The following is a 26,675-nucleotide window of genomic DNA, read 5'->3' on the forward strand; positions in this document are numbered from 1 at the left end:
ACGTCATCCGACTTGATTATTCGACCTCTTCACGGAGTTGCATAACCCCGTGTTACCCGTGTTATAACGACTGTGTAGACCTGTGGTAGTGTACGAAATTGCGACGTAAAAATGTGTATTTCTTTGTAATAATCATTGACTCGAGAATGTGCGCTTGTCCCTTTATTTCATATCATTCGAGCTATAGGACCGATCCTTAATAGCTCGGATAATCGAGGTTCTACTGTATACATATACATTTATATACATACATATTATACTGATAAATATCAGTAGACGCACTTTTTTCTATAAAACATAATATTCACAGCTTATTATACATTGTAAATAAATTCAGAAACAAACAAAATAAAAAACATCAACTTTCTTCTTAGACGGATAATCTTGACAAATTTGCATCGTATGCATTTAAGAGTATAATTAGTAATTACTCTTTATCACTAATTATGTATAGTTTTACAAGTCTTGTGGTCTGCGGTCAACGGGTTCCGCGCTGATTGAGAGACTGTAATAAATATACATATTTGTATATATACATTTGTTACGTGCGAAGCCACTTTTAACCAAACATTTTTAAACAAACCGCGATCTGTACGCTCTTCGCACGTAACATATATATGCATATAATATAGTATATATTCGTTTACGTATACGTATAACTATACCTACCTAATCGACACCCCAGGATCCCTTCTACAGCTCAGTGAAATAACAGCGTGCGTCACTAGTATTATGTATATATTAAGTTCGTAATTTTTTTTTCTGTAACTTTCACCGTCGTCGATATCTTGAAGTACATTGTAATTGTTATAATTTATAAGTATTTCACCGAAGCGCTAGTTTGACATTCATTAGAGTTTACAATAAAAATTCTTCTAAAATGTAACGCGTCGAGGGGATATACGTATGGACGTTGTACCGTAACCTGAAATAGTTCTTGTAGGGTCGGATCCGATGTTCAGACCTACCGCGTGTTGAGCTCAGCTTCGGCCTTTCGGGTATCTTTCGTGCAGGTACAAGGCCTTCCCTAGTTACTGTACAAATAAATACATGCAAATTCACGTACAAAGTATAGCGAATATCGGTATTTCGAAGCCGAGCTAAGCATCCATCATCGGTATGCACTGGTACTCGCATACAGCAATGACACTCGTGTAAATTTATGCGTGAGTTTTTACATAATTGCCTACGTCTATCCCAGCACAGCGTGGAACAATCATTGAGAGTAATTCTTTTCATATATCTTCATGCTTTTAAACCGGCAAAATTCACGCAAGGTCCGTCCGAAGCGTTCAGACCTTTAGAGGATGTAGAAAATCCAGTACACAGCGTTGAACAGAAGGAAACTGACGGGAAAAACAATTCTTGAATACTTGTCGATGATGTTAACGTCTTTGATCTTCGGCATCGAAGCTCGCAATACCGAGGCACCTCTTCGTAATGCATGTAATACCTAGAACAGATCGACACCAATCTCCGTTATCATATCTTATTGTTACTCGAGATTTGCTGCTGCAAAAATCGATCCATGCTCGGTCAATCATTGTTCAACACTCGTAGCGTGGCCGGAACTTGTAAGCACGAGAATAAATGCCTGACAAACATAGATAGATCTCTCATTGTTGGCTATTAGGTTTACGGTTAGCTTGCTATACTCGCTTCGTGCTACCTGCAGCTCCTTCAGCGAAAGAGAAAGCCGGCCAGGTGAACCTCAGGTATCATCAGGCATTCTTGCTCGCACTTACGAGTTCGCTGTCAGGTATAAACGTAAGGAGTACCTGACTGTAAAGCAAGGAGGTATTAACTCGTTGAAATCGCAAAGCACTTTGGAGAGCGGTCGCTTTAAAATTGCTTGAAATCATCGCAATCGCTTGTCACCCGATCCATGAGTGAATACCACCAAGAAGGCGAGAAAGAATACATCGAGAGCATGGATATGTAATTTACATGATTACTTTGGGTTTGTGCTGCCTGGCGCCCCTGTACCGCAAACCGCTCGTTCTACAGTGAGTGTTGTATCCCGGAGGTCGAGAAATTCGGAAGCTTGGAGGAAATTTGGCCGGGTCGTGATCCCGAACCGGTACTCCTGCACCATCCGGAGCAGCCACGATTCCTGACCTGCTTCTTATGCTGGGCAATGGTGACATTCTCAGATCTTGGAGCTCTATGATATCTGCATCTGTCGATTCGGCAAATGGCGAGCTCGCTTCGCCACCTGAGCAGGTTGACGTATTACACACGTAGATTTATGAAACGTGACTATGCATGTAGAAGGATATTTGTAGAAAATTTCCAAATGAATACAGTGCAGATTGCATGTTGTAGCACAATTACTTGTATCAAGTCCTTATCGAATGCCATTTAGATAAGAATTTCTGCGCGTGTACTGTACTACATGTATTTAGTCGTTGACCAGTTCCACGAAGATATAACAACACTTTAGGTAGATAGATAAACAACGTATAAATATGGGTACCAGTTTTTGCCGTGGTAACTGATTTTTTCTCCGTTCCTTCCTTCTTCTTAGTCTTCTTTTTAGCCCTGGCACCCCAGTACGTATAGTTTACAGCCGCATACTCTAGGAGGGCGGCGAATACAAACACGAAACACATTACGAGATATATGTCAATCGCCTTCACGTAGCTTATTCTTGGCAAGGAACTCCTGACGCCCGTTGATATCGTAGTCATCGTCAGCACAGTGGTAATACCTGGAATTCCGTATAATCTTGTACGTGTAAGGCTATGGCGACAAGAATCATTACGGTGAATTATAACACGTGGTTGTGCATAATTCGTTTACTTCTTCTAAATTCATTCCTCAGACATTTTTTGTAAATGTAAGATTACAGGCTTGGCAACGAGTTCAGTTTATTTTACTCATTATGATTCAGTACGGTGTGCGAGTCTTACCCAGTGCGACTCTCGCGCTGGTTGCCTCGTGGTTTATCCAGAAGCTGACCCAGCTAAGCATTACGATCAGAATGCTGGGTAGGTAGGTTTGAAAGACAAAGTAGCCGATATTTCTTTGCAGCTTGAAGCTGAGAGAAAGTCGCTGATAGATGCCAGTCGCCAATCTTTCCTTACGATCATTTGTCTCGTAGCCGATAATCGTAAATTGTGGCAACTCGGCTTCTTCAACACCACGGACCGGTGTCTCCTTCCAGTACATGACAACGTCCAGAACCGTGTACCCATCTGTCCAGAAAAATAACTATATTTAATGTATGTATTCATATATTTGTGCCGTCGTTGCACAAACAAGAGAATATTCGTACGTATGTTAGGACTAGTGTAGAAACGTACAGCTTTCAATTTCGACAGTGCAATTTTGAGAGTCCAGTGGATAATAGTGAAGATCCATCATGCAGGCCAAGGTTGTTGTAAACCTCATCCCGTAAGTGACAGATCCATCCCCTGACAGACGCACCAACTTGTTTCGCTCCGTCACGTCATGTAGAAAGCTAAGATTGGCAAACCATACCGAATAATTAGCATTAGCTGGTTAAAATCAGCATTTCACCGACCGATTGCGTTAAATATCACATTTGCAAATGACCAACTAAAATTAAGAATAATGATTCGATTGCTGAATACTTTTGTTACGACGCATACAGATTATCTTAATTACTTATCAATAATTTACAACCACCCATGTGCTCACTGGTAGCCGATTTTTTTCAACCAGACCCTTCCTAATATCAACCCTATGGCTGATATCCTTCATTCTCAAGTGCTACGCAACTTTCTTTTCCCCCCACCTTGCTTACTTTTCCCTCAAACCTATCGACCTTATCTGAGTTTTTTCCACCCTCTCGCGCAACTTCGCTTTTCCTTCGATAAGTCAATCACCCGTCACCCTTCAGAAAGAACACATGTGTACATTCTGTGAACACAACGCAATCTCAATTTGTAGTCGCCTAACAATTAGTCCATAACTCTTGACTCAAATCTGTAACTCTCCGTTATCAAGCCATTTCTGTATACGTCAATGTATTGATTTAATCTTTTGTAATTACAATATACTACACGCTACTTAAACCCTGCAAAAAAAAGAAACTTAATTGCAAACAGAACCACCTGTAACCATTTAATAATAATTAGTGCTGTAGGAGGAAAGAACTTTGTTTCTCGTATTTTAATGCCGGCAAGTTTTGCCATTGGAAAACAAATTACGCATGCGGTTGCAGGATCAGAAGGTCCAAGTTGCGGGAATGATATGGAGAAACTTTTGGCAAGTTATTGAATGAGGTCAGTCGGTGTATAGCGACAACCCGCTGACTACCCCACTTACTCTTCCAAGTGGCCCAGCTTAAGGAGCACTATTCTACATGATCTGCGATTGACCCATATCCTCGCTTATCATACATGCATATGTATAGTAGGCATGTGTAAACCTTTGGATTTATGTGCATCATGCATAGTTATAGCTACAGTTAGAGACGTGTATCGTGCACAAGGCAAGAGTGGGGAAAATTTTTCAAATCGATCGCTTTTACCCATATTCACGCAGGAGGTGCGGTGTTTGTATCTCACCTTTTCTGCGTCTTCTTAGCCTAGCACAAAGAGTATGTCACGTACCTAATTCCAGATTTTAGGTGAATACAACAATACGCCTGTGCAGGGTATATACTACGCACGTGAAAAATTTCGACTAAAAATAAATCAGGCACCTTTGACTTGTAAATCATTTCCACAAACTTCAGATGCTATATTTTTATGAAAGAATGTAAATTCGAAAAATTGGTGATTTCGAAAAATTAACGACGGCGCCAGGAATCGAGCCTGGCGTCTAGAGATGCTTGACCGGAGTAAGGCTCACATTATAGTCCTCCATATACAGTGCTTGAAGAGAAGAAACTTCTTATTCGCTATATTTTTATCTATGAAACGTACCACTCGGTTTCGATAAGCTTGTACGTTAATTGAAGGTAAAATAGTAAGTATCATGCAGTGAGGTAAAAAAAGAAATCGAAAACTAAACGTACGTAAAGGTAACATACCTGTTCTTATCGTTAGCAAAAAAGGTATCAGGCACCCAAATCTTTTCGGCAAAATCCCCACTAAGCGTCAGAATTTCTTCTTCGTGCGAAAACGCCAACCTCTCATCTTTCCAGTACTGATTCAGATACATGGTTATGGTATAGTCCTGCGATCAAGAAATCATCCATACTTCAATACGCGTACATTTAACTCATGTGCATAAGATATTTCAAATAGGTACAGTATCTGATGAGTCCAAATATACCATATCATTTGTCTCCGAATCATGATGCAGTGTTTTGGCATAAGTATTCCCAAGACTTACCATGTTGACCTCTGATATGGCGTCAAAACTGGCGATTGTCAAATCCATTCCGACCAAGAGTGGTTCACCTAAATGTATAAAGAAAATTTCAGAGGACGTTATTTACCACAGACTTTCGTACTGCACCGCGCACTCATAGCTGAGCATTAAAAAATCTTTAACATAAGTATGTTGATACATGTTAAGTAGAACGGAAGAAAAATTTTCAGTATACCACCAAAGTTTGGTCTCAGCCGAATGTCGTATCCCTCAAGAATCCTAGAAATTGTTTGGGTTACATTTTCCAATCTATCCGATATCCTAGTGTCGGTGGTGGTTTCACTGCTCTCCCCAGTGCTCCTGTACACGGCATATAAGTTACGACGCGTGTTATGTATGATCTACATAATAGATATCTACGTATCGTATTATAATATGGGTGTGTGCAGGCAAATTATACATATAGGTATAAACGTGTAGCAAGTACCTAACTGTCGGTAAATATCATTCTATCGGTATGTCGATGAATATGCATGTACTCTGTACGTATACGTCACATATATGTGTGTCTGCATAACTGTGACATATAATGCATAATTGATGCGCTCCTGACCCACGCGCCTCTTAAAGAGCCATATCTTATATACATGCAAGTATAAACTCTTGAATGACGCAATAAGGCTTTTTCGAAATAATGACATGAGATTGAACGTACCGCATGTACACAACCAGCTGTATGAAATCAAGATGCCTGGGGCATAAATTGAAATATTGGTTACAGAAAACTATAAAAAACTGATGCTTACTTTCGGAAATATACAAAATTTCTATTCATGAGCAATATACCATGTAGAATGATAGCACTGGATTTTACCTCATGGAGCAGTTATAAGTCTACGGTAAAGATGAACTTCGGTACATTTTATGAAGTTGACTTGCGATCCAAAACCAGGTATATACTGTACGGTGGTTCTCGTAACAGTGTTGACGTATGTCAATATTAGTAAAAACTGTGTATTATGATGTATAGATGTATAATCTATTTTCCATGAAAAACCTCGGTGGTATGGTGTGAGAACGTTTTTTATGGAGACAACAAGGAGAACGGATTCTGCTGAAACTTATGGAGACATTGACTGGGCCCAAAATATGAAGTTTCTGAAGCGTACTGTCATCTATCGGGACCTACTTTACTCAGTATACAATAGATCAGGATGTCGAAAATTCGCAATTTATACTTCACCGTAGCTCTGAAATAATAGTTTATCAGTTTACATTTGAATCTATAAGATCCTGTTATCTAAACTACAACGTAGGACAACGAAAATTAATATATAAGGCAAAAATACACAACAGGTTCCATTTTTTATAGCAGTTCACTCATCAAACTGCTAATACAATCAATTTTCAAAAGAGCGTTCTACAAGATGAAAGTACATATCACAGGCTTCACGTTTTGAGCTAATTTTACGGAAACCAGCCTAGAAGTTTGAGCAGAATCCATCCAGATCCAGATATCTGATACTCTCCTTATCAGTGCGGATCAAAGATTTCGATGAAAAATACCCACGTGAATTATATTTTTTACTATAAATGTAGCAAATTTTCCTCTGCACATAGTAATGTTCACTATCTTTAGAGTAAATTCTGCATTTGAAGAAGTATTTTCCACCAAAAAAACCATTTTTTTTTCCCTACAGTTTTGAGTAAAAGGTCTGCTCTTTTATTCTTTCCGTGTCACTTGTTGGCGCGTGGCTCTGGATGCAATCATGTGACAGCCTTACCAGTCAATCCTGGTACGTGCCTACGATCTAAACAACCACGAATCCCCACCCATTTCTACATTGGCCTGTCGCTGGTTTTTAAGCAACGAATATATTTTCCTCTATACCTTTGCAGATAAAAATATGTAAAAGAGGGGCACCTTTCTCCTGTATCACAATTTTGACACCATGAGTTTACACAAGCCCGTCCGTTTGGTTTTCATCCGAAGTAGGTACATACATACGAAGATGTTGATTAAAAGAATATAACAGATATATGTATGGTATGTTGGTTATTGCGATACTCACCAAACTCTGCGATGTTCCAAATACAGAAGAAGAAATATTAGAAGAGCGTGATGCTTCGTGAACATCTCGTCTAAAGTCCGGATCAATTTTGCAGCGTGGAAGAAACGCAACGATGATTAAGTATACGTGCGATTGAAAAACAATTAGCAGGTCGATTCCCACCCAAGTTGTTTATAGCGGGCACCTACGTCCAACAGCATCATTAAGTTAATCAACGTCCTCCCAAAGTATTGACCGATTGATATACGTCCGTCAGCGTGAAAATGGAAACAAGAAAATTTCTCATACTCGTTGCAATCGATTTCCTCGTTATTTTTACCGCTGTTTTTATCACTTTTTTCTTTGTTACGCCTAACATTATACCGTTATATTATAACGAATAGGTGGTAAGTGTATCGTATTTCCATGATGAATTATAATCATGCTTTGTTCAGAAGTGATCCGATGCGAACATGCCATCACGCAGCTTGCAACACGGTGTTTGTCACGTTGTCAATTGCAGGTAATGCTCGAGATCCAACACATCTATCCCACCATCATCCGTCAGGTTAATCCAGTCACCGTCAACAACGAGATTATATCCATAAAAGCGACACACATGTTGAATATCGTGCATCACCCAGCGAACATGTATTAATTTTCGGCGGAGCAGTGAAATAATTTCCTACTCCCTCGATATCGCCCGCATTATCACCATTCGTTGACATAAAATTTATCTCACCCGAGGTCGTGCATTCTCCTATCATTTACCTCGCTGCAACCGATCAGCGCGCGTTTACATACAACGAGGATGAATTGCGATAGGTGTACCTGAGTTTTACCGTTAAAACGAACGAACGATCAAACGCGGATGTATAATTTGCATCCGCAGAGCGTGACGCGGTTGGAGTGGAAAGATTTTTCCGCCCATTTGCAAGGCTTATATTGACCCCACTCGTGACCCGCCATTAACGAGCATCCACATTTTGGTAAATTGTATACCTTGGGTCCAGGTCGGACCTGCACCACCATTGCCACCTTATTACCTCTGGGGATGCTTTCATTCCAATCAGCGACACTTTGATAAACTCCTACGTAGACCGCATATCGACATCGAAAACCGTTTTACATTCATCGACACACCACCTTCGTCGCACTCTACCTTCGCTCATTCATTCCCTGCTCCTCATATTTTTTCACAGAAAAACAGTATTACAGAGGAGAGAACTACACTGGCACAAACCCAGCATCGGCTCGGGAAATCTCGGGGCGAGGAGACGCGAGCGCGCGCAACTCCAAGCCGCACCGCCCGTCAGCATCCCTACAGCCCTGCTGCATGTACGCGGGGTGCGGGCCGTACCTAAAAGTAGATATATAACATATCCACATACTCGTATAGGGTTATTTCCGCGATATGCCACATAGGGCCCATAATTGTAGACAAATAAGGGTACAAGTCCACTCTGACAGGGAAGGTGTTCCAGATCGATCTCTCCGATTTCATTTCTTTTGTAATATGTTATAGTAGGGTAAAAACTAAGGGACACGTATTTCTTTTTATCTGTCATTAAACACTTTAAGGGGGTGAAACCACCCTCCTAAAAGTGAGGCTTGTTAAGAGGCGATTTGGCAGTTTCACCCACAAGAACACAACATTTTGTAACCAATTGAACTGGAAATGTTTTCTCATAACGAGAAATGGAATGTGTAATTTTCTTGATTACAAGGAAAAAAAATTGATTGCCAAATCATCCCTTGACATGCCTTACTTTGGAGGGTGGTTTCATGTACTCAAAGTGTTTAATCGCAGATAAAAAGAAATACGTGTCCCTTAGTTTTTAGCCAACTGTAACGTACTTTCAAAGAAATTAAATCGGAGAGATCGATCTGGGATACCTTCCTTGTCAGAGCAAATTTTTTTTCATCTCATTATGCCGAATCAAGTTATGGTATATCATATGTGTGTGCATCAGAAAGATTGAGTAGTACAAAATGACTTGGGAACTATACCATTTCGTTATATTTTTGTTTACCTTGGCCATTTAGTTCCTCTTTCTCCTATGAGGCAATTTTGTTTTTATACAACAATTATACCTCGATCGGAAAATTTTCCGAAAAGCGATCTGGAGGTACCTCAAAAGCAGTGAATATCTGTTATAAAATACGTACAAAATTTCTGAGCTTGCGCATGAAGACAACTCGACAGAGGGTAGAAAGCTGCTTGGCTCGCGGGTATTGCAGTGGGGACGTAGATAGAGACTAGCTCTACCTAGCGTCACGAATTTCTCCAAGTATACATGTGAAAATCAGTTGATGCCGACGCGCGAAATTTTACTTTATCGCAGCATATTCAAATGTAATCAGCTACTCACGCATTCGGGCGGTTTTAACGTGGTTTCACCAAACTTTCAGCCGTCGCGAAGCTCCAGCTTATTCCTTAAATTCAAACGAGTTAAATGCAAGGAACACGAAAAGTGAATGCAGTGAAAGTGATTCGATAAATTCACGATGAAGATGATCATAATGATCTGGCACGGAAATATGCTGACGATACTTATTTTGTAAGTTGTTTTTATATTCGATGTTATTTTCCCGAGTACTTATCGTGATCGTGGTTCTTGCTGTCGTTCTCTCCATTATTCCAGTAATAATTGTCAGGATGTTTTAACAGTTTATCCAATTGTATTATATACGCTGCGTTAGAATTAACGATTGATGACAGCTCTCAGGTATGCTACTTTTACATTGCGATTATAAATTATTTCTATCGCTGGTTCTTATAATTAGAGATGAGAATGAGCGCTAAACCGTATCCATGTATAGACACTTTTTACCTGTTGTTGCATCTGAATCAACGCATTCATGTTGGGATACAGAAGATTCGTTCAGTTAATACTTTTAGGCCAGCTATCAGACTATCATCGAGTCACTTTCTTGCAAGGAATAGGTCTGTTGTACAGTAAGATTACTTTTATGCCCCATATTCCTTCTTGGATAAATCCGACCCCTTAAATCCCGTACAGAAAAATAGTATCCATGTAGAATAGTTTTGGTCTCTTAATGCTTCGTCAGTATTCCGAATACTGGTATAAGATAAGAGAAACTTCCTATAAGAGATACAGGGTATAAATATTATGGTTGCAAATGACAAGTTGTACAGGAATTAATAAATATTACAGTTCGCATACACTGCGTGTTAGAATACAATGGTTACACAGCTGATAATCGTTGGCAAAAGGTTCAGTGACGCCGTTCAAAGGTAGAATTCACTAGGAGAATCACTTGAAAGGATAATAGTAGCAATACCAAGATTAGGACTTGAGTCGAAAAGTTGACCCCAGGCGTACAGCCGAAACATGAACGTGACAGACGTGAGGAGTTGGGGCTAAAAAGAGGCCAAAAGTAGGTCTCGAAGCATCGTGACGTCACTTGAAGAGAGATGCTGCTGCTGCTGCCTCAGCGACTTTGAAGTACGCTTGAACCTGATGTCGGCTGAAACCTAAATTCATTGGTACATAGCACTGGTATCCTGAGGAAAAGACGTGTTAATAGTTAATTATACCAGCTACTGTTTAACCCAAGAAAATACTCTATTTGTATTGTAAAATCTGTACATCCAATAGATATCCCCGTCATTGATGTCGAGTGTAATACATCTTGGAGAAAGTGTGTCGAAAAACTTCTTTACTCTGTTTCAACAAGCATTCGTTGGACATTGCATACTTCGATGCATCCTCGAAAACTCATAGATATCATCCTGCACTAATCGTCAGTGTAACGGAAAAGTCATGCTGTTTTAAATTATATGTTAAGTACTATGTATCCGCTCCACCGGCATGATGACGACGTTGAATCCTCTTCCTATTATCACGCTTCATTTCGGCTCGATAGTTCCGAAATGTATGCAGGTGTATGGGAACGGCACTCGAGTAGTTCTCGACTTTCTGAAAACTGCATGCCTGCAAGCTCTGTTACACATAACTTACAGGTGTGCACATTTCAAAGCTGTATACCCTATACTATACAGTACTCAGCAACTCCAATGAACATATTGAATCTTCATTAAGAACCAGTTCTAATTTTATCCTCTTGTTAGCATGTTTCAGGGCACTAAAAAAACACAGTGAATAAAATCTTAAACCTTTATGAAAATCAATTGTCTGGTAATCGCTCGTTTAGCGAAATCACTGTTAGCCATAATCAATTTCGATTCAATTTGAGTATAAATTGGTTTGTATTTCCCAAACTAAATCGCCTGACTTCTTACCATGGATTCAAATTTTTTTTTATTACGAAGAATTGCCTATTTCATAGAAATTGCTGGTTACGACTATCAGTGATTTTGCTAATCGAGCGATTACGAGAAAACTTCGTTTTGTTTTTTAATCGGAAAATTTGCTGGTCATTTTTGTGTATCGCCTTACAACATTCGAAGAGAAGGATGAATATAATTAAAAATGGTCCTAAAATCCTAAAATCGATTGTCGATGCGTCATCTGTGCTTCTTAACTTTATTTCAACAAATCTATTTTCTACTTGAGCACATTCATACAAAAGGGGTATTAAATGTTGATTACTACTTCTAAATTTGTCTTACCTAGACTCGTGGTCTCGTTTTCATCGATTTGGTGCAGAAACGATCCCACGGGGATCGTGGACCTTGGATCTCTGGACCCGCCCAACACCTCCAGCCTGTCGGCAATAACATCACTGTCATCACTATCCCTCAACGGGATGTATTGGGATCCTATATCCAAGAATAATAATAATGTGATAAAGCAGTCCATCGACACAAGGATTGCCGTGAAAACTGTTCTGCCGGTGGCCGTGAAGGAAGGCAGATCAGCTGTGAATGACATGGTATCAAAAAATATTACCATGGTTCTCGAAAATTTGTTGAAGAACTACGAGAATAATCAACTTCCTACCCACGGAAAAGGTTCAGCAATTAACCATTCCAGTCAACTAATATAGATACATGTAATTACATTTGGAATAGTCGTAGGTACTACCTTTACCATTTCGTAATTTCCATTCTCATCTCACTATTGCCTTGCTTCCGAAAAACTAGCTAGCTTCAGTAAAAGGAAATGACTAAGGGGAAAAAAAATTCGGAGTTTGGCCGGCTTTTTCGTTTTTACATTTCTGCTCTTCACTTCTACATTTTATGTCCGCCCAAAGGCGTTCCGTAAACCCATCGTTGCATGATCAATTTTCTATAGAAATTACCTTCCTTCTACCTTCTTTGCATTTCTGTAGAGGATGTCCGATAATTTGCATACAGCAAGCTCGTAGCGATGTTGTGCATGAAAGTTGAAGATATTTAGGTATTATATGAAACTTTTATATCGTGCATTTTGACGAAGCTATAAAGCGTACGCAACACAGCTCACTAGTTACCAATTTGGGGACGTAAGTTTTTCCTTAACTCTCATCGTTTCGAAATTTGAAAATCAGATGTTTTTGAGATCGCTGACTAAGAATGTGAACTCAAAATTTGGCTATTCAAAACGACGAATCCAATACCGCGGTGGAAGAGATTGCAAAAAATAACCTGACTCAAATGAAATTTGGTACCCAGGAGTTTTTGAGAACACTGATCACACATTGTTGAACTGAGAATGAAAAAAAACAGAATATCAAAAATTGCATCTCCTCCATGCTTCCGTTTGCACGCCCCATTTTTCATTTTTGTTCGCGGGCTCTGTACCGCACAACTGTGATGTGTGAAGTGTGAAATGAGTGGGAATTTGTAGGCCTCTTCTTAAAAAATTTCAGGTATGCCAACCGTGGTGAAAACTAACATTCTTATCAGAAGTATGGGTCCCATTTCGGAACTTGATATGGTAAGTTGCGGGCTGTTTCGTTCAACGAAAGAGAACCAGGAGCAGTGATGCTGAATTGGAATTTACAGGATTACTCTATGGATTGTTATTTCCGACAATACTGGCGTGACTCGCGACTCAGTTTTTTGGGACCAATAAAATCTCTGAGTCTCAGTATTAAAATGTTGGAAAGAATTTGGAGACCAGACACTTACTTTTACAATGGAAAACACAGCTACGTTCACACGATAACCGTACCAAACAAGTTACTACGCATTTCTCAGGACGGTGACATTCTCTACTCGATGAGGTTTCGTATTCGCCTTTTATCCAGTGTTACTTTACCCCCACTGTACATTTGCTAATGCCAATCAATTTACTTGATTATACTCATGGCGTACCATCGTATCTGACATTTCTTTTTCGCACGTCCATGCAGGCTTACAATAAAAGCAAAGTGTCCAATGGAATTGAGAAACTTTCCGATGGATCGACAATCCTGCCCCTTGATTTTGGGAAGCTGCAAGTATTTCCATAATGCACACTCATGTACATTTTTACCCTTTCCCTCTCCCATCGTCAGTACGAAGTGATAATTGCTTCACATGTGCATTACGCTCACTGATACTTGCTTGATATGGGAACTTAAAAAAAGCTACCACTATAAGACGTTATATTAGAAGACTATTGAACAAACTTTTCAGATGCCTACACATCAAGACAGTTGATTTATGAATGGCAGCAGGGTGCCTCGGTAAACTTTGTACCAGGGATGACGCTTTCGCAATTTGACCTCATGGGCTCACCTTATCGTAACTTGACCTTCACTAGAAACGAAGGTGACTTTTCGGTACTGCAGGTGTCCTTCAATCTGCAACGACATACCGGTTACTTTCTCATCCAGGTGCGTGTGAATTTCCTGTTATCTTACGTTAAAACGAGTTACTGGTGTGACTATTACGAAAATTTCGGTATCGGTACATTTGACGAAGAAACCGTAAAATTTACCGTTTTTCAGTCACGCTAGTACTCCAGGAAAATCATTCTGTCTTTTACACTATCTTATACGAATACTCTTGACACTTTTAAATATTTATAATTATGATTAAAACTGTAATAACTCAGTGCCCACTTTGCAGGTTTACGTACCTTGCGTGCTGATCGTTGTACTGAGCTGGGTTTCATTTTGGATTCATCGCGAGGCGACTAGTGACCGAGTGGGACTAGGTAAGAGGATTGTGAAATAAACACTCGAGGAGGTACGTCTGTATGATGGATGCATAAACAAATATCTTGTCATTTGACGAGGACTTCTTACTCCTCGATGAATTACTTCAACCTTTGAACCTGACGGAATGAGGTTTCATGTGTATCACAATGAATAATGAATATTCAATCTTCTTATACAAGAACAATAAGTTGGTCTACGTTTTTTCGATCGATTCTTCTGAATTGAGCATATAAATTGTGGCTTACATTGAAGGAATAACGACCGTGCTGACTCTATCGACCATAAGTCTGGATTCGCGTACAGATCTTCCGAAGGTCAAGTACGCTACGGCTCTCGACTGGTTCCTACTGATGAGCTTCTTTTACTGCATTGCAACTCTTTTGGAATTCGCAGGCGTCCATTACTTCACTAAGGTAATATCACCGAACCGTGTCATGAAATTAATAATTATATGACTTCGTGAGATCGTTTCGCACTGTCGTTCTAAGCGTTGAACAGGCGAGTTGCAAATCGAGAAGGTCATAATCACTTGCACCAGTCTACAGCATTTAGAACCATTGGCACACGGTCCATTTGCGCACACAAACTTTAATGCATGCGATACTTTTGCACACGAGACTTTGGAACGCATTGGCACCGTAACCGATGACAATTATGTGTTTTCAACCTTGCCACAAATCCAAATTTTTCGTAAAAAGCGCATTTTTTTCTAACACCGAATATATGCTGGTGTGCCGTAATTTCTATACGCCATAAAACCATGCGATCTCTTCAATTTGTCACTGGTGGTCCTCTTCACCGAATCTTTACGATATGGAATTATGTGTAGACGTTTAAGATAGACGCGATATGATTTCACACCCGTTACAGGTAGGGAGCGGTGAATTCTCTGTGGATGAAGAGGATAATTGGGATGACGATTTCGAAGAACCCATAGGTACCCTCGCTTCGGTACCTCGTAGCTTGCGGATGAATCACAGACTGACATCCAAAAGGCGCAGCTCCCTGATTTGTCCCATATCTAATGTGGGTAGACAGACTGTGTACCATAGATGTATAATGTATATGGATAAAGGATATATATAAATATATAATTAGTAAATAAGTGATGTACAGTGCCGTGCCACTGTTTATTGACTGCTTTTTACTGCTTTTGTGATATTCTGTAACTTCAGCACCTGACGCTAATTCAACTTGAGGCTAAATTGAAACAGGATTCAATCGGTCTTTGTTCTGCAGGGTACACTAGGCTCTGCGACCAGCTTGGGTATCCGCTCACCCCAGGATGCTCCAAACGTAACGTCAATGGAAAGGCAGACGCAGACGGAACGTACGTTGCCGAAATGGAGACAATTCCTGTATTGTTTGGCTGGCGACGATGGTTACAGGTTAGTTTTTAGCACCGTAGATGATTACATTGATCGATCCATCATCCGAATAGGTATTATACCTTATACAACAGAAGCCATAAGGTATTCCACGTCATTTCAACCTGGTCAAGATCATGAACCTGATCTCGGACTCGCTATCCGTTTAAACTTGGTGAAATATTATTATTAATTATTGAGAGATTGCATACGTACATGCATGCCTAGACATGCATCGTACGAATATGAGAAATAAATGTTGGAAACTTTTTACCCGACAGGAGGCAAAGACAACGAGAAGCTACAGCCGGGATCTGCGGCCGACTCGGGCAGTCCGTCAACAGACACGTGAACAGTGTATCGTACATTGACAGAGCAGCTAGAATCTGTTTCCCTGCCTCGTTCGGGCTGCTCAATGTATGCTACTGGATGTTATACGTCACCTGGCAGGACGAATTCAAATGGCAGGATCCACCGATCGCTTTCTTTTCTCACTGACTCCGTGTCCTGGCATGCGGGATCTTATTACAATATCCATATTATCTCAATCTTCGCATTCCTCGTGACAATTGAAATCACCATTACGAATTATCCATAAGCCATAAGCGTTGTATAGACTTGCCGTAAGTTTTCTAGTTCCGAGTAGAATGACAATTTGAAAAAGTGTAGAGGGTAAATTGAATCTCCAATTATGCTTGCTATTGTTCAATCGTCCGCTGATTGGCTCAATGTATGCACGTTTACTCACCCACCTGTTAATTAATTAATTGGGCGAGATCCATCTAGCGTTTGATTGCCGATTGTGCGTCAACACTGCTGAGTTTGCACTCGTGGCAGGGTTCATTGTCAACTGACAAGATGTAACAGCTCATATTCGCAACAGTTTTCTATCGCAGCCTATCCCGCAAAGCACTAGATATTTCAGAAATGTTGCAAAAACTTTTTATTTCATATATTTCATTTCAAGTGTGTCCCAAATATTTTTTATTTTTTCTACTTACTATTTAAATCTATGATATCGTCATTGTTTTCAGTTATAACAAAGACACATTATGGCTTACCCATTTTCACGCCGTTGGCTTGTTGGCAGAAGAGCCACTGAACGCTGTTAATATATTCAATGACTTTCTCACGTTATGCAATTATATGCACTATTGGATTACGTATAATTTTATTCTATCTTATGCTATTACTCAAGCATGATTTGAGACGTGACCCTAATCAGAATGATCATGTGATAAATCATAGAATGTTTTTAAAGAAATCAATGTGTAATTTATTATTAATATTAAAATATATGATCAAGTATTTTTTTTCTGATCTAGTATATCTGACGATTCCTGCGTTTTGTCATTTACTGTGTGATTTCTTATATATTTTATCGTACGTTAGAATTCGAATAGGCCCTTATAGAGACCGGACACAAAAACGGTATAACATTTCAATAAGACCCGATTCATCCATCCGACATTTTAAGCAGGAATTTAACTTTTTCTAACCTTGTGGCAGTTACCTTGTGTAATTTTTCGTAATGGGTTAACACTATGTTCGTATCTTTATAATTGCCTCTTTTACTCACCACTCAGATGTAATCTCAATATGAAACGAAGGTGTTCGCTGTGAGTTCTTCTTGTCCCACATGAATATGGTTGACGCTCAAACATTCTAGTCACAAATCCGGTGTAGCGGCTGCAAACATTCCTAAGAAACCCCAAACTATAAATGATAAGATATTAGGAAACGGCAAGGTATCTTCAAGCGTTCACCGTAGGTGGCGTAAATTAAATCACCACCGAGTGAATATTATTATACATATATTATACCGATAATACACAGCGAAAGACGATATGAAAGAAAATATGTTCACGCAGTAAAATTAGGAGGCTGAAGTTATTAACGTTGCATAAAGAAATATAAAGGAAAAATTCATTATTACACAATTTTAAAATGACTTTCAAGGATTTGGCTCTGCAAAATATGAGTATATTGTATTTATCATGGTTTACTAACAATAAATTTCAGACATTCCTAAAGGTGGGAAGTAAAGATGTTTCCTAAACATGAATCGTTACAGTAACGTTACTAACTTTATCCTCATTAAAAATTACTGTAATCTCGATCTACTCAATCTATTCAATTGACCGGTTTGGCCTGGTGGCACAATAATATACATATGTAATTAAATTGTGTGCACAATGGTAATAAAGAAAATAACATAACGTAACAGGTGCAGACCTATATACTCCTCATTTTGCTATAGAATTCTATAGGCCTTGATCTAGGTAATTTGCCGATATTAAAATAAAATCTGAAGCCTTTTGGTAATGTTTTTGACATAATTTGCCGTCGACTTTTTCGTTAGTGGACTTTCTTAATGCCGAATATGTATGGAAATTTCCGAACCAGGCGAGTTTAATTAAAGCATGTATTTCTGGTCTGATTTCAACTATATTATAAGTCGAAGTTTTCTCTGAACAATATCCGTGTTGGATTCAGTCTAGACCGCTGTAACTTTTCTGATCTCTAAGTCTCAATAAAATCATATAAATTTGAATCGTTCCAATTAAACATTCGGGACCGGTTGAATTGGACCCGAGAACAGTGATTGCAGTTAGAATTGATCGAAATCACGTGAGGCGTAAGAATAAAAACACCCGGGGAATCGTGCACACACTTAAACTTATCTCCGGCGATCTTTATATTTGCTCACGGCCTTCCAACATTTTTAAATGACGCATTTCCTTGTGCAAACCGATCTGGGCGGTGTCATGGCAGCTTCGCCTGGCGCCAGGTCGCCAGTTAATCAAATATGGCCACCCGCTAGTGGGATGGGTCGCGTGAAGGCGATTGTATTTTAATAATTTCTTATCTCCGTAGTTTCAAGGTGGATATAGTTAGCCGCGTGTTAGTCACAAGTCATCGCCCTACCATTTCCCCCTTCGAAAGTGAATAAGAACTCTGAACGGCGAGGTTAGAAATGTTGCAGCTGACGCTCGTTGATATCCGCCGTCTTTAAATATCCCAACATGATCCGTCAAAGTTAACGTCAAGTTCGACTTCGAGTCGTCCGAGTAAGTACGGGGTTTAACACGTTATCCGGCTATTCGGTCGATTACCATTACCCTGCCGGTGGAATTTCCTAGAAACGATAGCGTCGAAAAACTATGCACGTCGAGCTACCTGCCAATCATTCTTGTTTGCTCGCTCTCCCACATTCACCCACACCCACATACGGATCTTCTTCAATTATACCTATTCACGTCTGTTATTTCCCATCACCTCTTCTCTCCGTTTCTCTAACCATTTTAATGTTAAGAAACAAGTTCGCACTCACACGACCCAACCTAATCTAACCTAACCTAAACTATGATTCGATGACATTGCAGTGCGCCATCGCAACTTGCTAACTACTCTGCATCCCTAAATCGCCTACTTTTTAATCCGTAGCGCTGGCCTTGCCACGCAACAATGCGATGCCTTTTTTCCGTCTGGTCGTAACTTTTGGCATCAGCCGGTACTCGATATGACTCCGCCTCTGAGTCGCAAACGCGGTTCATCTGTCAGCTTTACTCGAGCAAAAGATGACGAAGATACCGGAGGTGAAATACAAATATCCCTTGCCCCTTACATCCAGACCTACCTGGCCCACAGTGGTCAAGGGTCAGGATGCTGTGGCATAGGGTTACCCATTCCATTTGAACGAGCCGCGCCAAGATCCTGGTGGCATCCTAAATTTGACTCTGAGATATTAGAGGATCAATTCAAGAGGAGCGCATATCCTCAGATCAGACTAAGATTTAGGTAAGGCTTATTAAACGGAAAGACGAAAGACACATCTTTCAAACATGTGCCAGGGTTGAAACCTGCTTTGATTGTACAACAACTCATCTTCCTCGTATCCTATATTACAGATACGCTCTTGGCTACATTCTGCTCCTTTCCCTCTCATGGCTGGCATACTTTATAGTTATTGGAATGGAAAGCACCGACACATCTGTGTGGCCAGCAGGAGCTAGCATAGCAGGAGCTTTTGGAGCAGTCGGGGCAATGGCTCTCGCAGTTCTGTACTTCACCCACACTGACTATTACCGCTTCTACGTATTGCCGACATCTTTGCTAGTCGCCTCCGTCTTATGTTTTTTGTCATTGCTGTTTGTCGCATTGGTACCCCCTCAGTCGGACCGACTGACCCGGGTAGGACACTTCGCATTGTGTACGGAGATCTTACTTCTAATATACACAGTGATACCCATGCCACTTTACGCCTGCGTAGGAATATGTTCTGTGTACTCGTTTTCCTTTGAATTTCTCACGGCGTATTTCTACAACGCTAACCAGATAACACGGTCTACTGACTACGACGATATTAGGTCACATAACGACTCGTCAAATCAAAGATTGGAATGGATTACTACGGAAAAATCTGATGTAAATAACTCAAACCTACCAACACTTATCCATTCACATAGCAGCTACTTTGCATCAAATTTAAGCAACCCTGCATCAGCAACCCCTTCCATAAATTTGGATGGAGATGCCTCGACATGGATCATGAGAATATTAATGCAAGTATCTATACACCTGATCGGCCTTCACATTTTAATTATGACGTTTGTTCGTATGCGTGGTACATTCATGAAAGTTGGACAGTCTTTGCTGGTCCGTCGCCAGCTCGAAATGGAAAAGCAGTTGAAAGAAAAGATGATTCATTCTGTTATGCCGCCGAAAGTTGCCAGTTGGTTAATGGAGGAAAGCGAGCGAGAAAGGGAACGGGAGGACTCGTTAAAAAAAGGCTCTATACCCTCCAACAACTCTGATATAAATTCGCTCTTTCGTCCCTTCAACATGCACTCGATGGAAAACGTCAGTATTTTATTCGCTGACATTGTGGGTTTCACCAAGATGAGCTCCAATAAAACTGCCGAGGAACTGGTGGCGATTTTAAATGATTTATTTGAAAGATTTGACGAGCTCTGCGCTCATCACGGGTGTGAGAAAATTTCAACCTTGGGTGACTGTTATTATTGTGTCAGCGGTTGTCCAGAGCCGAGAGCAGATCATGCGGGATGTTGCGTAGAAATGGGTCTTGGTATGTCAGTTATCTGTCTAACCACATTCGGTCCATTTAATGGCATACAATCTTGTCTTATATATCTTATTAATGCTTTCAGCAATGATCGAGGCAATAAAGCAATTTGACATCGAGAGGCGAGAGGGCGTTAATATGCGTGTTGGAGTACACACTGGAACCGTTCTCTGTGGAATTGTCGGCACAAAGCGGTTCAAATTTGATGTATGGTCTAATGACGTTACACTAGCAAATAAACTTGAAAGTACCGGAAAGCCCGGCAGGGTGCATCTCAGTGAGGCCACAATGCGTTTTCTTGGAGATATATATCTAACCGAGAATGGCGATGCTGTCAATGGTAAGAAAATCCTTTAATATTTTCGAGTAATTTTTTAAGAACAGTATCGAAATAAATGAGAAAATGGTTCGTCAGATTATGCTTTGATACTCCATCATAACATAAAATTCCCTGACAGTCAAATCGATGAACTCTAACATTGAGGTAAAAAAAACGCTACATTGTAAAATACTCCTCGATAACACTGACACAACTCGAAACGCGTAGATTTGTAGCATGAACAGCAAACACTATGGGAAAAATTCAAAGTGGCAGGCGGTAACTAATCCATGATCATTTGAAAATGACTCTATATATCAAGAAGTATGCTTCTGACCTGTCGGATGAGATTTGAAACAGTTGGAATTTCTTTAACGACAATAGAGTGCCATTTTTTGAGTCCTATTATTTTCATTGCCAAGAAGCGCTATGTAACTATCGTGAAATGTCGATCAATTTAGGATTTCCCTCAAAATCTATTCCTATTTTCGGATATTTCCTAGTATTTTGGAATTATTGCATTTTTCCATTCAAGTTTCTAAGTACACAATTGCAAAGCACAAGTTGTAAAATTCACATCGTGTAGTTAGGTATGTTATCAGGTATACTCAAAACTGACGTTTAACCAGTCTGCCCATGTTGCCTGCAGAAATTGACACTGACGATGTATAACTATACAATAATTAAAGTATAATTACACAAGCTCTGTCTTACTTTCTTTTAGGAGTCAAGTCTTACTTCATAAGAGGTCGAAAAGCGGATCTTGTTACACAATTCATGACGAACATTAATAAAGCAGGCCAAAGTCCAACACCTTCGTCATCGCCACCAGCACCACACAATACTCGTCTTCGACTAGCCTTGTGCACCAATCAAGTAAAATCTCCACGTCCCCATTATTTGCACATGGTCACAAGCCCCGCAAGCTATCGGATAAAAGCAAACTCACTACCCAGTATACTTGATTCGGACAACGACGGGGATACCGGGGATGAGAAAGATGACCTCAACAAAAGTCCTACCTCAATAGCTAGTTATGGAAAGAAAAAAGTTAAGCAAAAACCTTGGCGATATTTACAAAGGCAAAAGACGACAGAGGAAATGACTCCACTGGATAAGGGTGAAGGTAGCGAAGAGATTACACCATCTGTTAAACCGTCCCGGGTACCCACTACACATTACGAGAAATCTACAAACGGGTATTATGATCAGGTATAACCAGTAACTATTCAGTCTTCAACGATTCTATTCTGATTTACCATTCTTTTAATGTTTTCCTTCTGTAATCTTGGTTACTGTATGTGCATAAATTTTATGCTACAGCGGACTCCACTTACCTGCTTTCATGCTATTTCTTATTTTTTGATTGGTTAATTCCCAGCAGTTATCAATTCATTTTGGTCTCACATGGTTTGGTCACAGGTACTAAGCAGTGTCACTTGAGAGAAATTTTACCTGTATTCAAGTAGAAACGGTCATAGTTATAGATAATAACTGTATGTTGATTTTACACGAAGGAAACGTTACCCTATCCAAACGTTCATTATCACACTAATGAAGTTTGCCTGACAGTTTGAATCTCTTGTGCAGTTCTAACTTTCTCACAATTTCTGAATATTCATAAAATTGGCGTCGTTATTTCGTCCATTTACGATTCATTACAAGAAGGTAACATGGAGATACTTTCTTCACCGATGAGTGTCAGTGAGAGAAAATAGAATTGTTCTTCTAAAAGAATAATGTGATTTCGATTGACTGTAGAGAAATCTGTAATGACTGGCCAACGTTTATTTTATTCTCAGCTAGCATTGGCTAATGGGATTGAGAGTGATCCGATGCCAGTATCGAATTTGCTGCTTAATCCAAGCCAAGACCCAGCGAGTCAAGCACCATCAATTTGTAGTAGAAAAGATTCTGGGATTCGTAGTACCAGTAGGCGTAGCAGTATTCAGCAACAGGTGCGAATAGATCGATACAACCAAATATGCATAACTTTCTAGCGTCATCTATGTATACCGAAGAAGTTATTGATTTTGAAATGTTCGCTCTAAACAAGATGTTTTACAGTACCTGCTCAAGAAACACTTGGACTCGCCCAGTATCTGAATTGACTTTTCGTTTCCATGCTACAGCTGTTCCTGATGAACGGGATGGCCCAGGGAGACATATTGGGGCACAGGGTCAGTGGTTATTACACGTCTAGCCAATCAACGTTAAATTCTACCCAAGATCAACCCGCCTCTGCCCCCCAATATCCATCTGCGTCCGTGGTAACAGACAGTTTTGGTGCCTGCTTCCATAAACTTAGAAAACAATCCGACCTACAGTTGATCAGGCAAGTTAAGTAATTAATTGTAAAATCTAGGTATTCATAACTATGTACGTACAATATGACATGTCAGAAACTTATAAATTTTGATATACGATGGGAACTAGAACAAAAGGCTTTGGATGACTATAATGTAATCAAGAAAAATCCAGAAATACCGCACTAACCTTGATATTCAAGCTCCTCGATAAATAAAGCAAAGAAAGTTATGTTCACAAGGGAAGTTCATGCCCTGGGCGCGAAATAGTACAGCAATTAAAAAAAAAATCCCATCGTCTGATTTTACTCATAACAATTGTACATTAAAATCTTATGACACTTACAAAGCTAGTCACCATATAAGGCAAAAAAGTTTCCTTACAGAAGAATCAATCATTTTTAAACCTTAATAATTTCACGGAGAATTCAGTATTTCCGTGCCCAATTTAGAAAATGTTGTAACAATGTTTCAACCAATGAATTATTGATTTCGTTTTGTTGGATTAAAGATATTTTATTGCTATGAATATAAATCGAGACTTTTGGTGCTGAATATGATGAGGAAATAATAAAGTATCTCGTACTCAATTTATACGTAAAGCTGCCCCTACCATTTTTCAAAACAAATTATTCATGAAATTAGACACGACTTACATTCAGAGTAGACTTGTAACCAGAACAAAATACGGTATTTTTATGGAGAACATCTTTTGGTATCGTCAGTTTGTTCCTTTTCAAGTAATTGTATTCACTGTTCTCAATTTTTGTCGTCCATAGTGCCTTGCATATAATTGAAGTAGTTTTATAAATTTTTCTTGATTTGTACACCAGCACTCCTCCACGAGTGCAAGCTTCTCCGCTTCATGATTAACCCTAAGCATACGGTATTCTATAAATGTGTGTATAGATGTACGTGAACAGCTGACCCTTGAGTGAGAGTGCAGTTTGTGTGGGCGCCGGGTGGAATTGGCCGCGTTACTCGCATTCGTGTTCGGTAACGGATAAATGACCCTGTATAATAGATACATGTATATTGATCGTAATTTATGTTGCTTCTACATACCTACGCTTTTTGCATGGCATCCTAAGTATCACTATTTTAATCATTGATCATTTTATTATGATCAGACTGCGTGAACTGTGCCGATACTTTACTAGACGTACCAAGTTTCAGATTGAAGTATATTTAATAGCTTTTATATAATCTGCAGATAGGTATCTCGAATAATTATTAAAATGTATTGATTCAATTTTATATTCCAGCTTCTTTTTAAATCAAAATTGCGTATGCAAACTATTACTACTAACTTTTTGAAAATGCATCAACTCTCCTGAAGTCCCATTAGTGTACAAATCAATGAAAATGATTAAATTCACATATCAAATTCAAATGAGATGCAGATAAAATTTTTGCTTCGTGATGATTACACGTTAGAGAGATAATACGTGTAATATATGACAAATTCCCGATGAACTTAAAAAGATAGAAAGCAAGTTAAACAGACAATTGTCTTTATAATTATAAATGCGAACCGTATTGCTTCAGATGTGTCCAGGACAACGTGAGCTCGCAGCGTTCATACTTCGTAAAACCCCCATTGTCGAGCCTAACGCTGTTTTTCAAAAATAAAGAATTGGAACAGGAGTACCGGGAAACAGCACACAAGTCCAGCGAAGGTGTTGGCGACAATCCGCCAACGTTGGCAACATCCAGATTCAACACATATTTCGACATATTAATATCAGCTCTGGTGTTTACCTCGGTCACTATATCCTTATTCCTGTTGTATCCACCTACGACATACTACATTGTATTCTCAACGTTAGCTACTTTAATCCACCTATTTGCCGTTTCTTTGTGCATAAGGCAAATTTTGCATCCCAATACGACGCACACAACGTTTACGCAAAAGATATTCAAATTTTTCTCAAAATGGCATCCCTGGCATATATGCGGGGGTGTGCTCGTCAGCTTGCCGATTATTTCGATTTTAATAAACCTCACCCGCGACACGATTTTTATGCAACAGAACCATATTGAATATTACTACAGCTATTTGGTGTTTGTTGGCTTGGTACACTTTTGTAATTTCACGCAACTCAATTGCTGGATGAAGAACTTGCTCGTTACGCTTACAGGGTTAGTGTTTATAGGCTTGATTGCTACTCACATATCTACTTACGACGACCATGATGATGGAAATCTGTTACCCCAGAATAACGAAGAACGTCTTTATGAATCTGAAATTTATTTGGACATGGTGTTACTTCTCCTTCTCGTATGGTTTCTCAATCGTGAATTTGAAATCAGTTATAGACTGAGCTTTCACGGAAATGCGGTTGCAGCAAGGGACAAGGCTAGGGTTCAGTCAATGAAGAACCAGGCTGACTGGCTCCTGCATAACATTATACCAAAGTATGTAGCCGATCAATTAAAGACTACTGCAAAATATTCTCAAAACCACAAGTCTGTCGGAATCATATTTGCAAGTATTGTCAATTTCAATGAGCTCTACGACGAATCTTATTTGGGGGGAAAAGAATACCTTCGCGTGCTGAACGAACTTATTGGCGATTTTGACGAACTTCTTGAAAAGTCGGAATTTTCAAACGTGGAAAAAATCAAAACAATCGGCAGTACATTTATGGCTGCGAGTGGTTTGAATCCTCAGGTACGGCAACAAAACGAGCACAAGTGCACTCATTTGTTTCAACTCTTGGAATTCGCGGTGGCGATGCATAAAGTTATCTACGATTTCAATAGAGATCTCCTTGGATTTAAATTGATATTAAGGATTGGATATAATTACGGGGATGTAACTGCTGGTGTGATCGGTGCTACAAAGTTGTATTACGATATATGGGGGGATGCAGTAAACATAGCATCTCGCATGGATTCAACTGGTGTTGCAGGAAGAATACAATTGGCAAGTAATTGCTTGGACGTACTTGCAGGGAGATATGATTTTGAACCAAGGGGACAGGTATATGTAAAGGGTAAAGATAATATGGATGTGTTTTTATTGATCGTCAAAGGTGCGGAAGGCGATAGTTGAAAGTTATTAATAAATGTTTTCGATGATTTTCTAAGGTAAAAGTTATTCAATCCTTACTGTGAATCTAAGTTTCACTGACCCAGGTGTCCGATTTCTTTCACCAGCCCAGCGTCCGTTGCATCGGGAGATGTTTGTGCAAGAGACGC

At 39.6% G+C, this 26,675-nt stretch overlaps 4 protein-coding genes across 11 annotated transcripts in view; 2 read left to right on the top strand and 2 right to left on the bottom strand.

The window, feature by feature from the left end:
* Window positions 1-17,424, bottom strand: LOC107220656 (gamma-aminobutyric acid receptor subunit beta-like). 5 transcript variants are annotated; one of them, XM_015659329.2, is made up of 10 exons: window positions 17,340-17,424; window positions 7,359-7,428; window positions 5,522-5,646; window positions 5,308-5,375; window positions 5,003-5,148; window positions 3,306-3,463; window positions 2,913-3,197; window positions 2,477-2,710; window positions 1,956-2,215; window positions 1-1,453 (listed from the first exon to the last, which is right to left on the bottom strand). In XM_015659329.2, the coding sequence occupies exons 1-10, from the start codon at window positions 17,422-17,424 to the stop codon at window positions 1,301-1,303; spliced, it is 1,584 nt and encodes a 527-aa protein (XP_015514815.2). In that variant the 3' UTR covers window positions 1-1,300. The 5 variants fall into 5 exon arrangements, with proteins under 5 accessions (XP_015514815.2, XP_046599157.1, XP_046599154.1 ...); XM_046743201.1 differs by lacking the exon at window positions 17,340-17,424 and adding an exon at window positions 8,384-8,643 and having other exon boundaries at window positions 5,248-5,375; XM_046743198.1 differs by lacking the exon at window positions 17,340-17,424 and adding an exon at window positions 8,340-8,643 and having other exon boundaries at window positions 5,248-5,375.
* Window positions 9,596-16,945, top strand: LOC107220659 (gamma-aminobutyric acid receptor subunit alpha-1). Of its 2 annotated transcripts, none has more exons than XM_015659335.2 (11): window positions 9,596-9,898; window positions 11,939-12,276; window positions 13,116-13,183; window positions 13,252-13,472; window positions 13,602-13,684; window positions 13,867-14,066; window positions 14,302-14,389; window positions 14,646-14,806; window positions 15,264-15,419; window positions 15,633-15,781; window positions 16,042-16,945. In XM_015659335.2, exons 1-11 carry the CDS (start codon window positions 9,846-9,848, stop codon window positions 16,256-16,258), a joined length of 1,734 nt encoding a protein of 577 aa, XP_015514821.1. In that variant the 5' UTR covers window positions 9,596-9,845; the 3' UTR covers window positions 16,259-16,945. The 2 variants fall into 2 exon arrangements, with proteins under 2 accessions (XP_015514821.1, XP_046599153.1); XM_046743197.1 differs by lacking the exon at window positions 9,596-9,898 and adding an exon at window positions 10,041-10,066.
* The window catches only part of LOC107220653 (exportin-5), a 25,168-nt gene continuing 15,577 nt past the window's right edge, over window positions 17,085-26,675 (bottom strand). The window contains exon 10 of the mRNA XM_046743196.1: window positions 17,085-17,461. The gene's annotated coding sequence lies outside the window, so the exon portion shown is untranslated. The remainder of the gene's footprint in view (window positions 17,462-26,675) is intronic.
* Window positions 18,509-26,570, top strand: LOC107220652 (adenylate cyclase type 9). 3 transcript variants are annotated; one of them, XM_046743192.1, is made up of 8 exons: window positions 18,509-18,831; window positions 19,208-19,561; window positions 19,672-20,849; window positions 20,932-21,186; window positions 21,890-22,377; window positions 22,968-23,123; window positions 23,298-23,500; window positions 24,381-25,009. In XM_046743192.1, the coding sequence occupies exons 2-8, from the start codon at window positions 19,284-19,286 to the stop codon at window positions 24,388-24,390; spliced, it is 2,568 nt and encodes an 855-aa protein (XP_046599148.1). In that variant the 5' UTR covers window positions 18,509-18,831; window positions 19,208-19,283; the 3' UTR covers window positions 24,391-25,009. The 3 variants fall into 3 exon arrangements, with proteins under 3 accessions (XP_046599148.1, XP_015514810.1, XP_046599147.1); XM_015659324.2 differs by lacking the exon at window positions 24,381-25,009 and adding an exon at window positions 25,020-26,570 and having other exon boundaries at window positions 18,510-18,831; XM_046743191.1 differs by lacking the exon at window positions 24,381-25,009 and adding an exon at window positions 25,020-26,570 and having other exon boundaries at window positions 18,513-18,644.

This window comes from Neodiprion lecontei, chromosome 6, assembly GCF_021901455.1.
Source record: "Neodiprion lecontei isolate iyNeoLeco1 chromosome 6, iyNeoLeco1.1, whole genome shotgun sequence".
Lineage (NCBI taxonomy): Eukaryota > Metazoa > Arthropoda > Insecta > Hymenoptera > Diprionidae > Neodiprion > Neodiprion lecontei.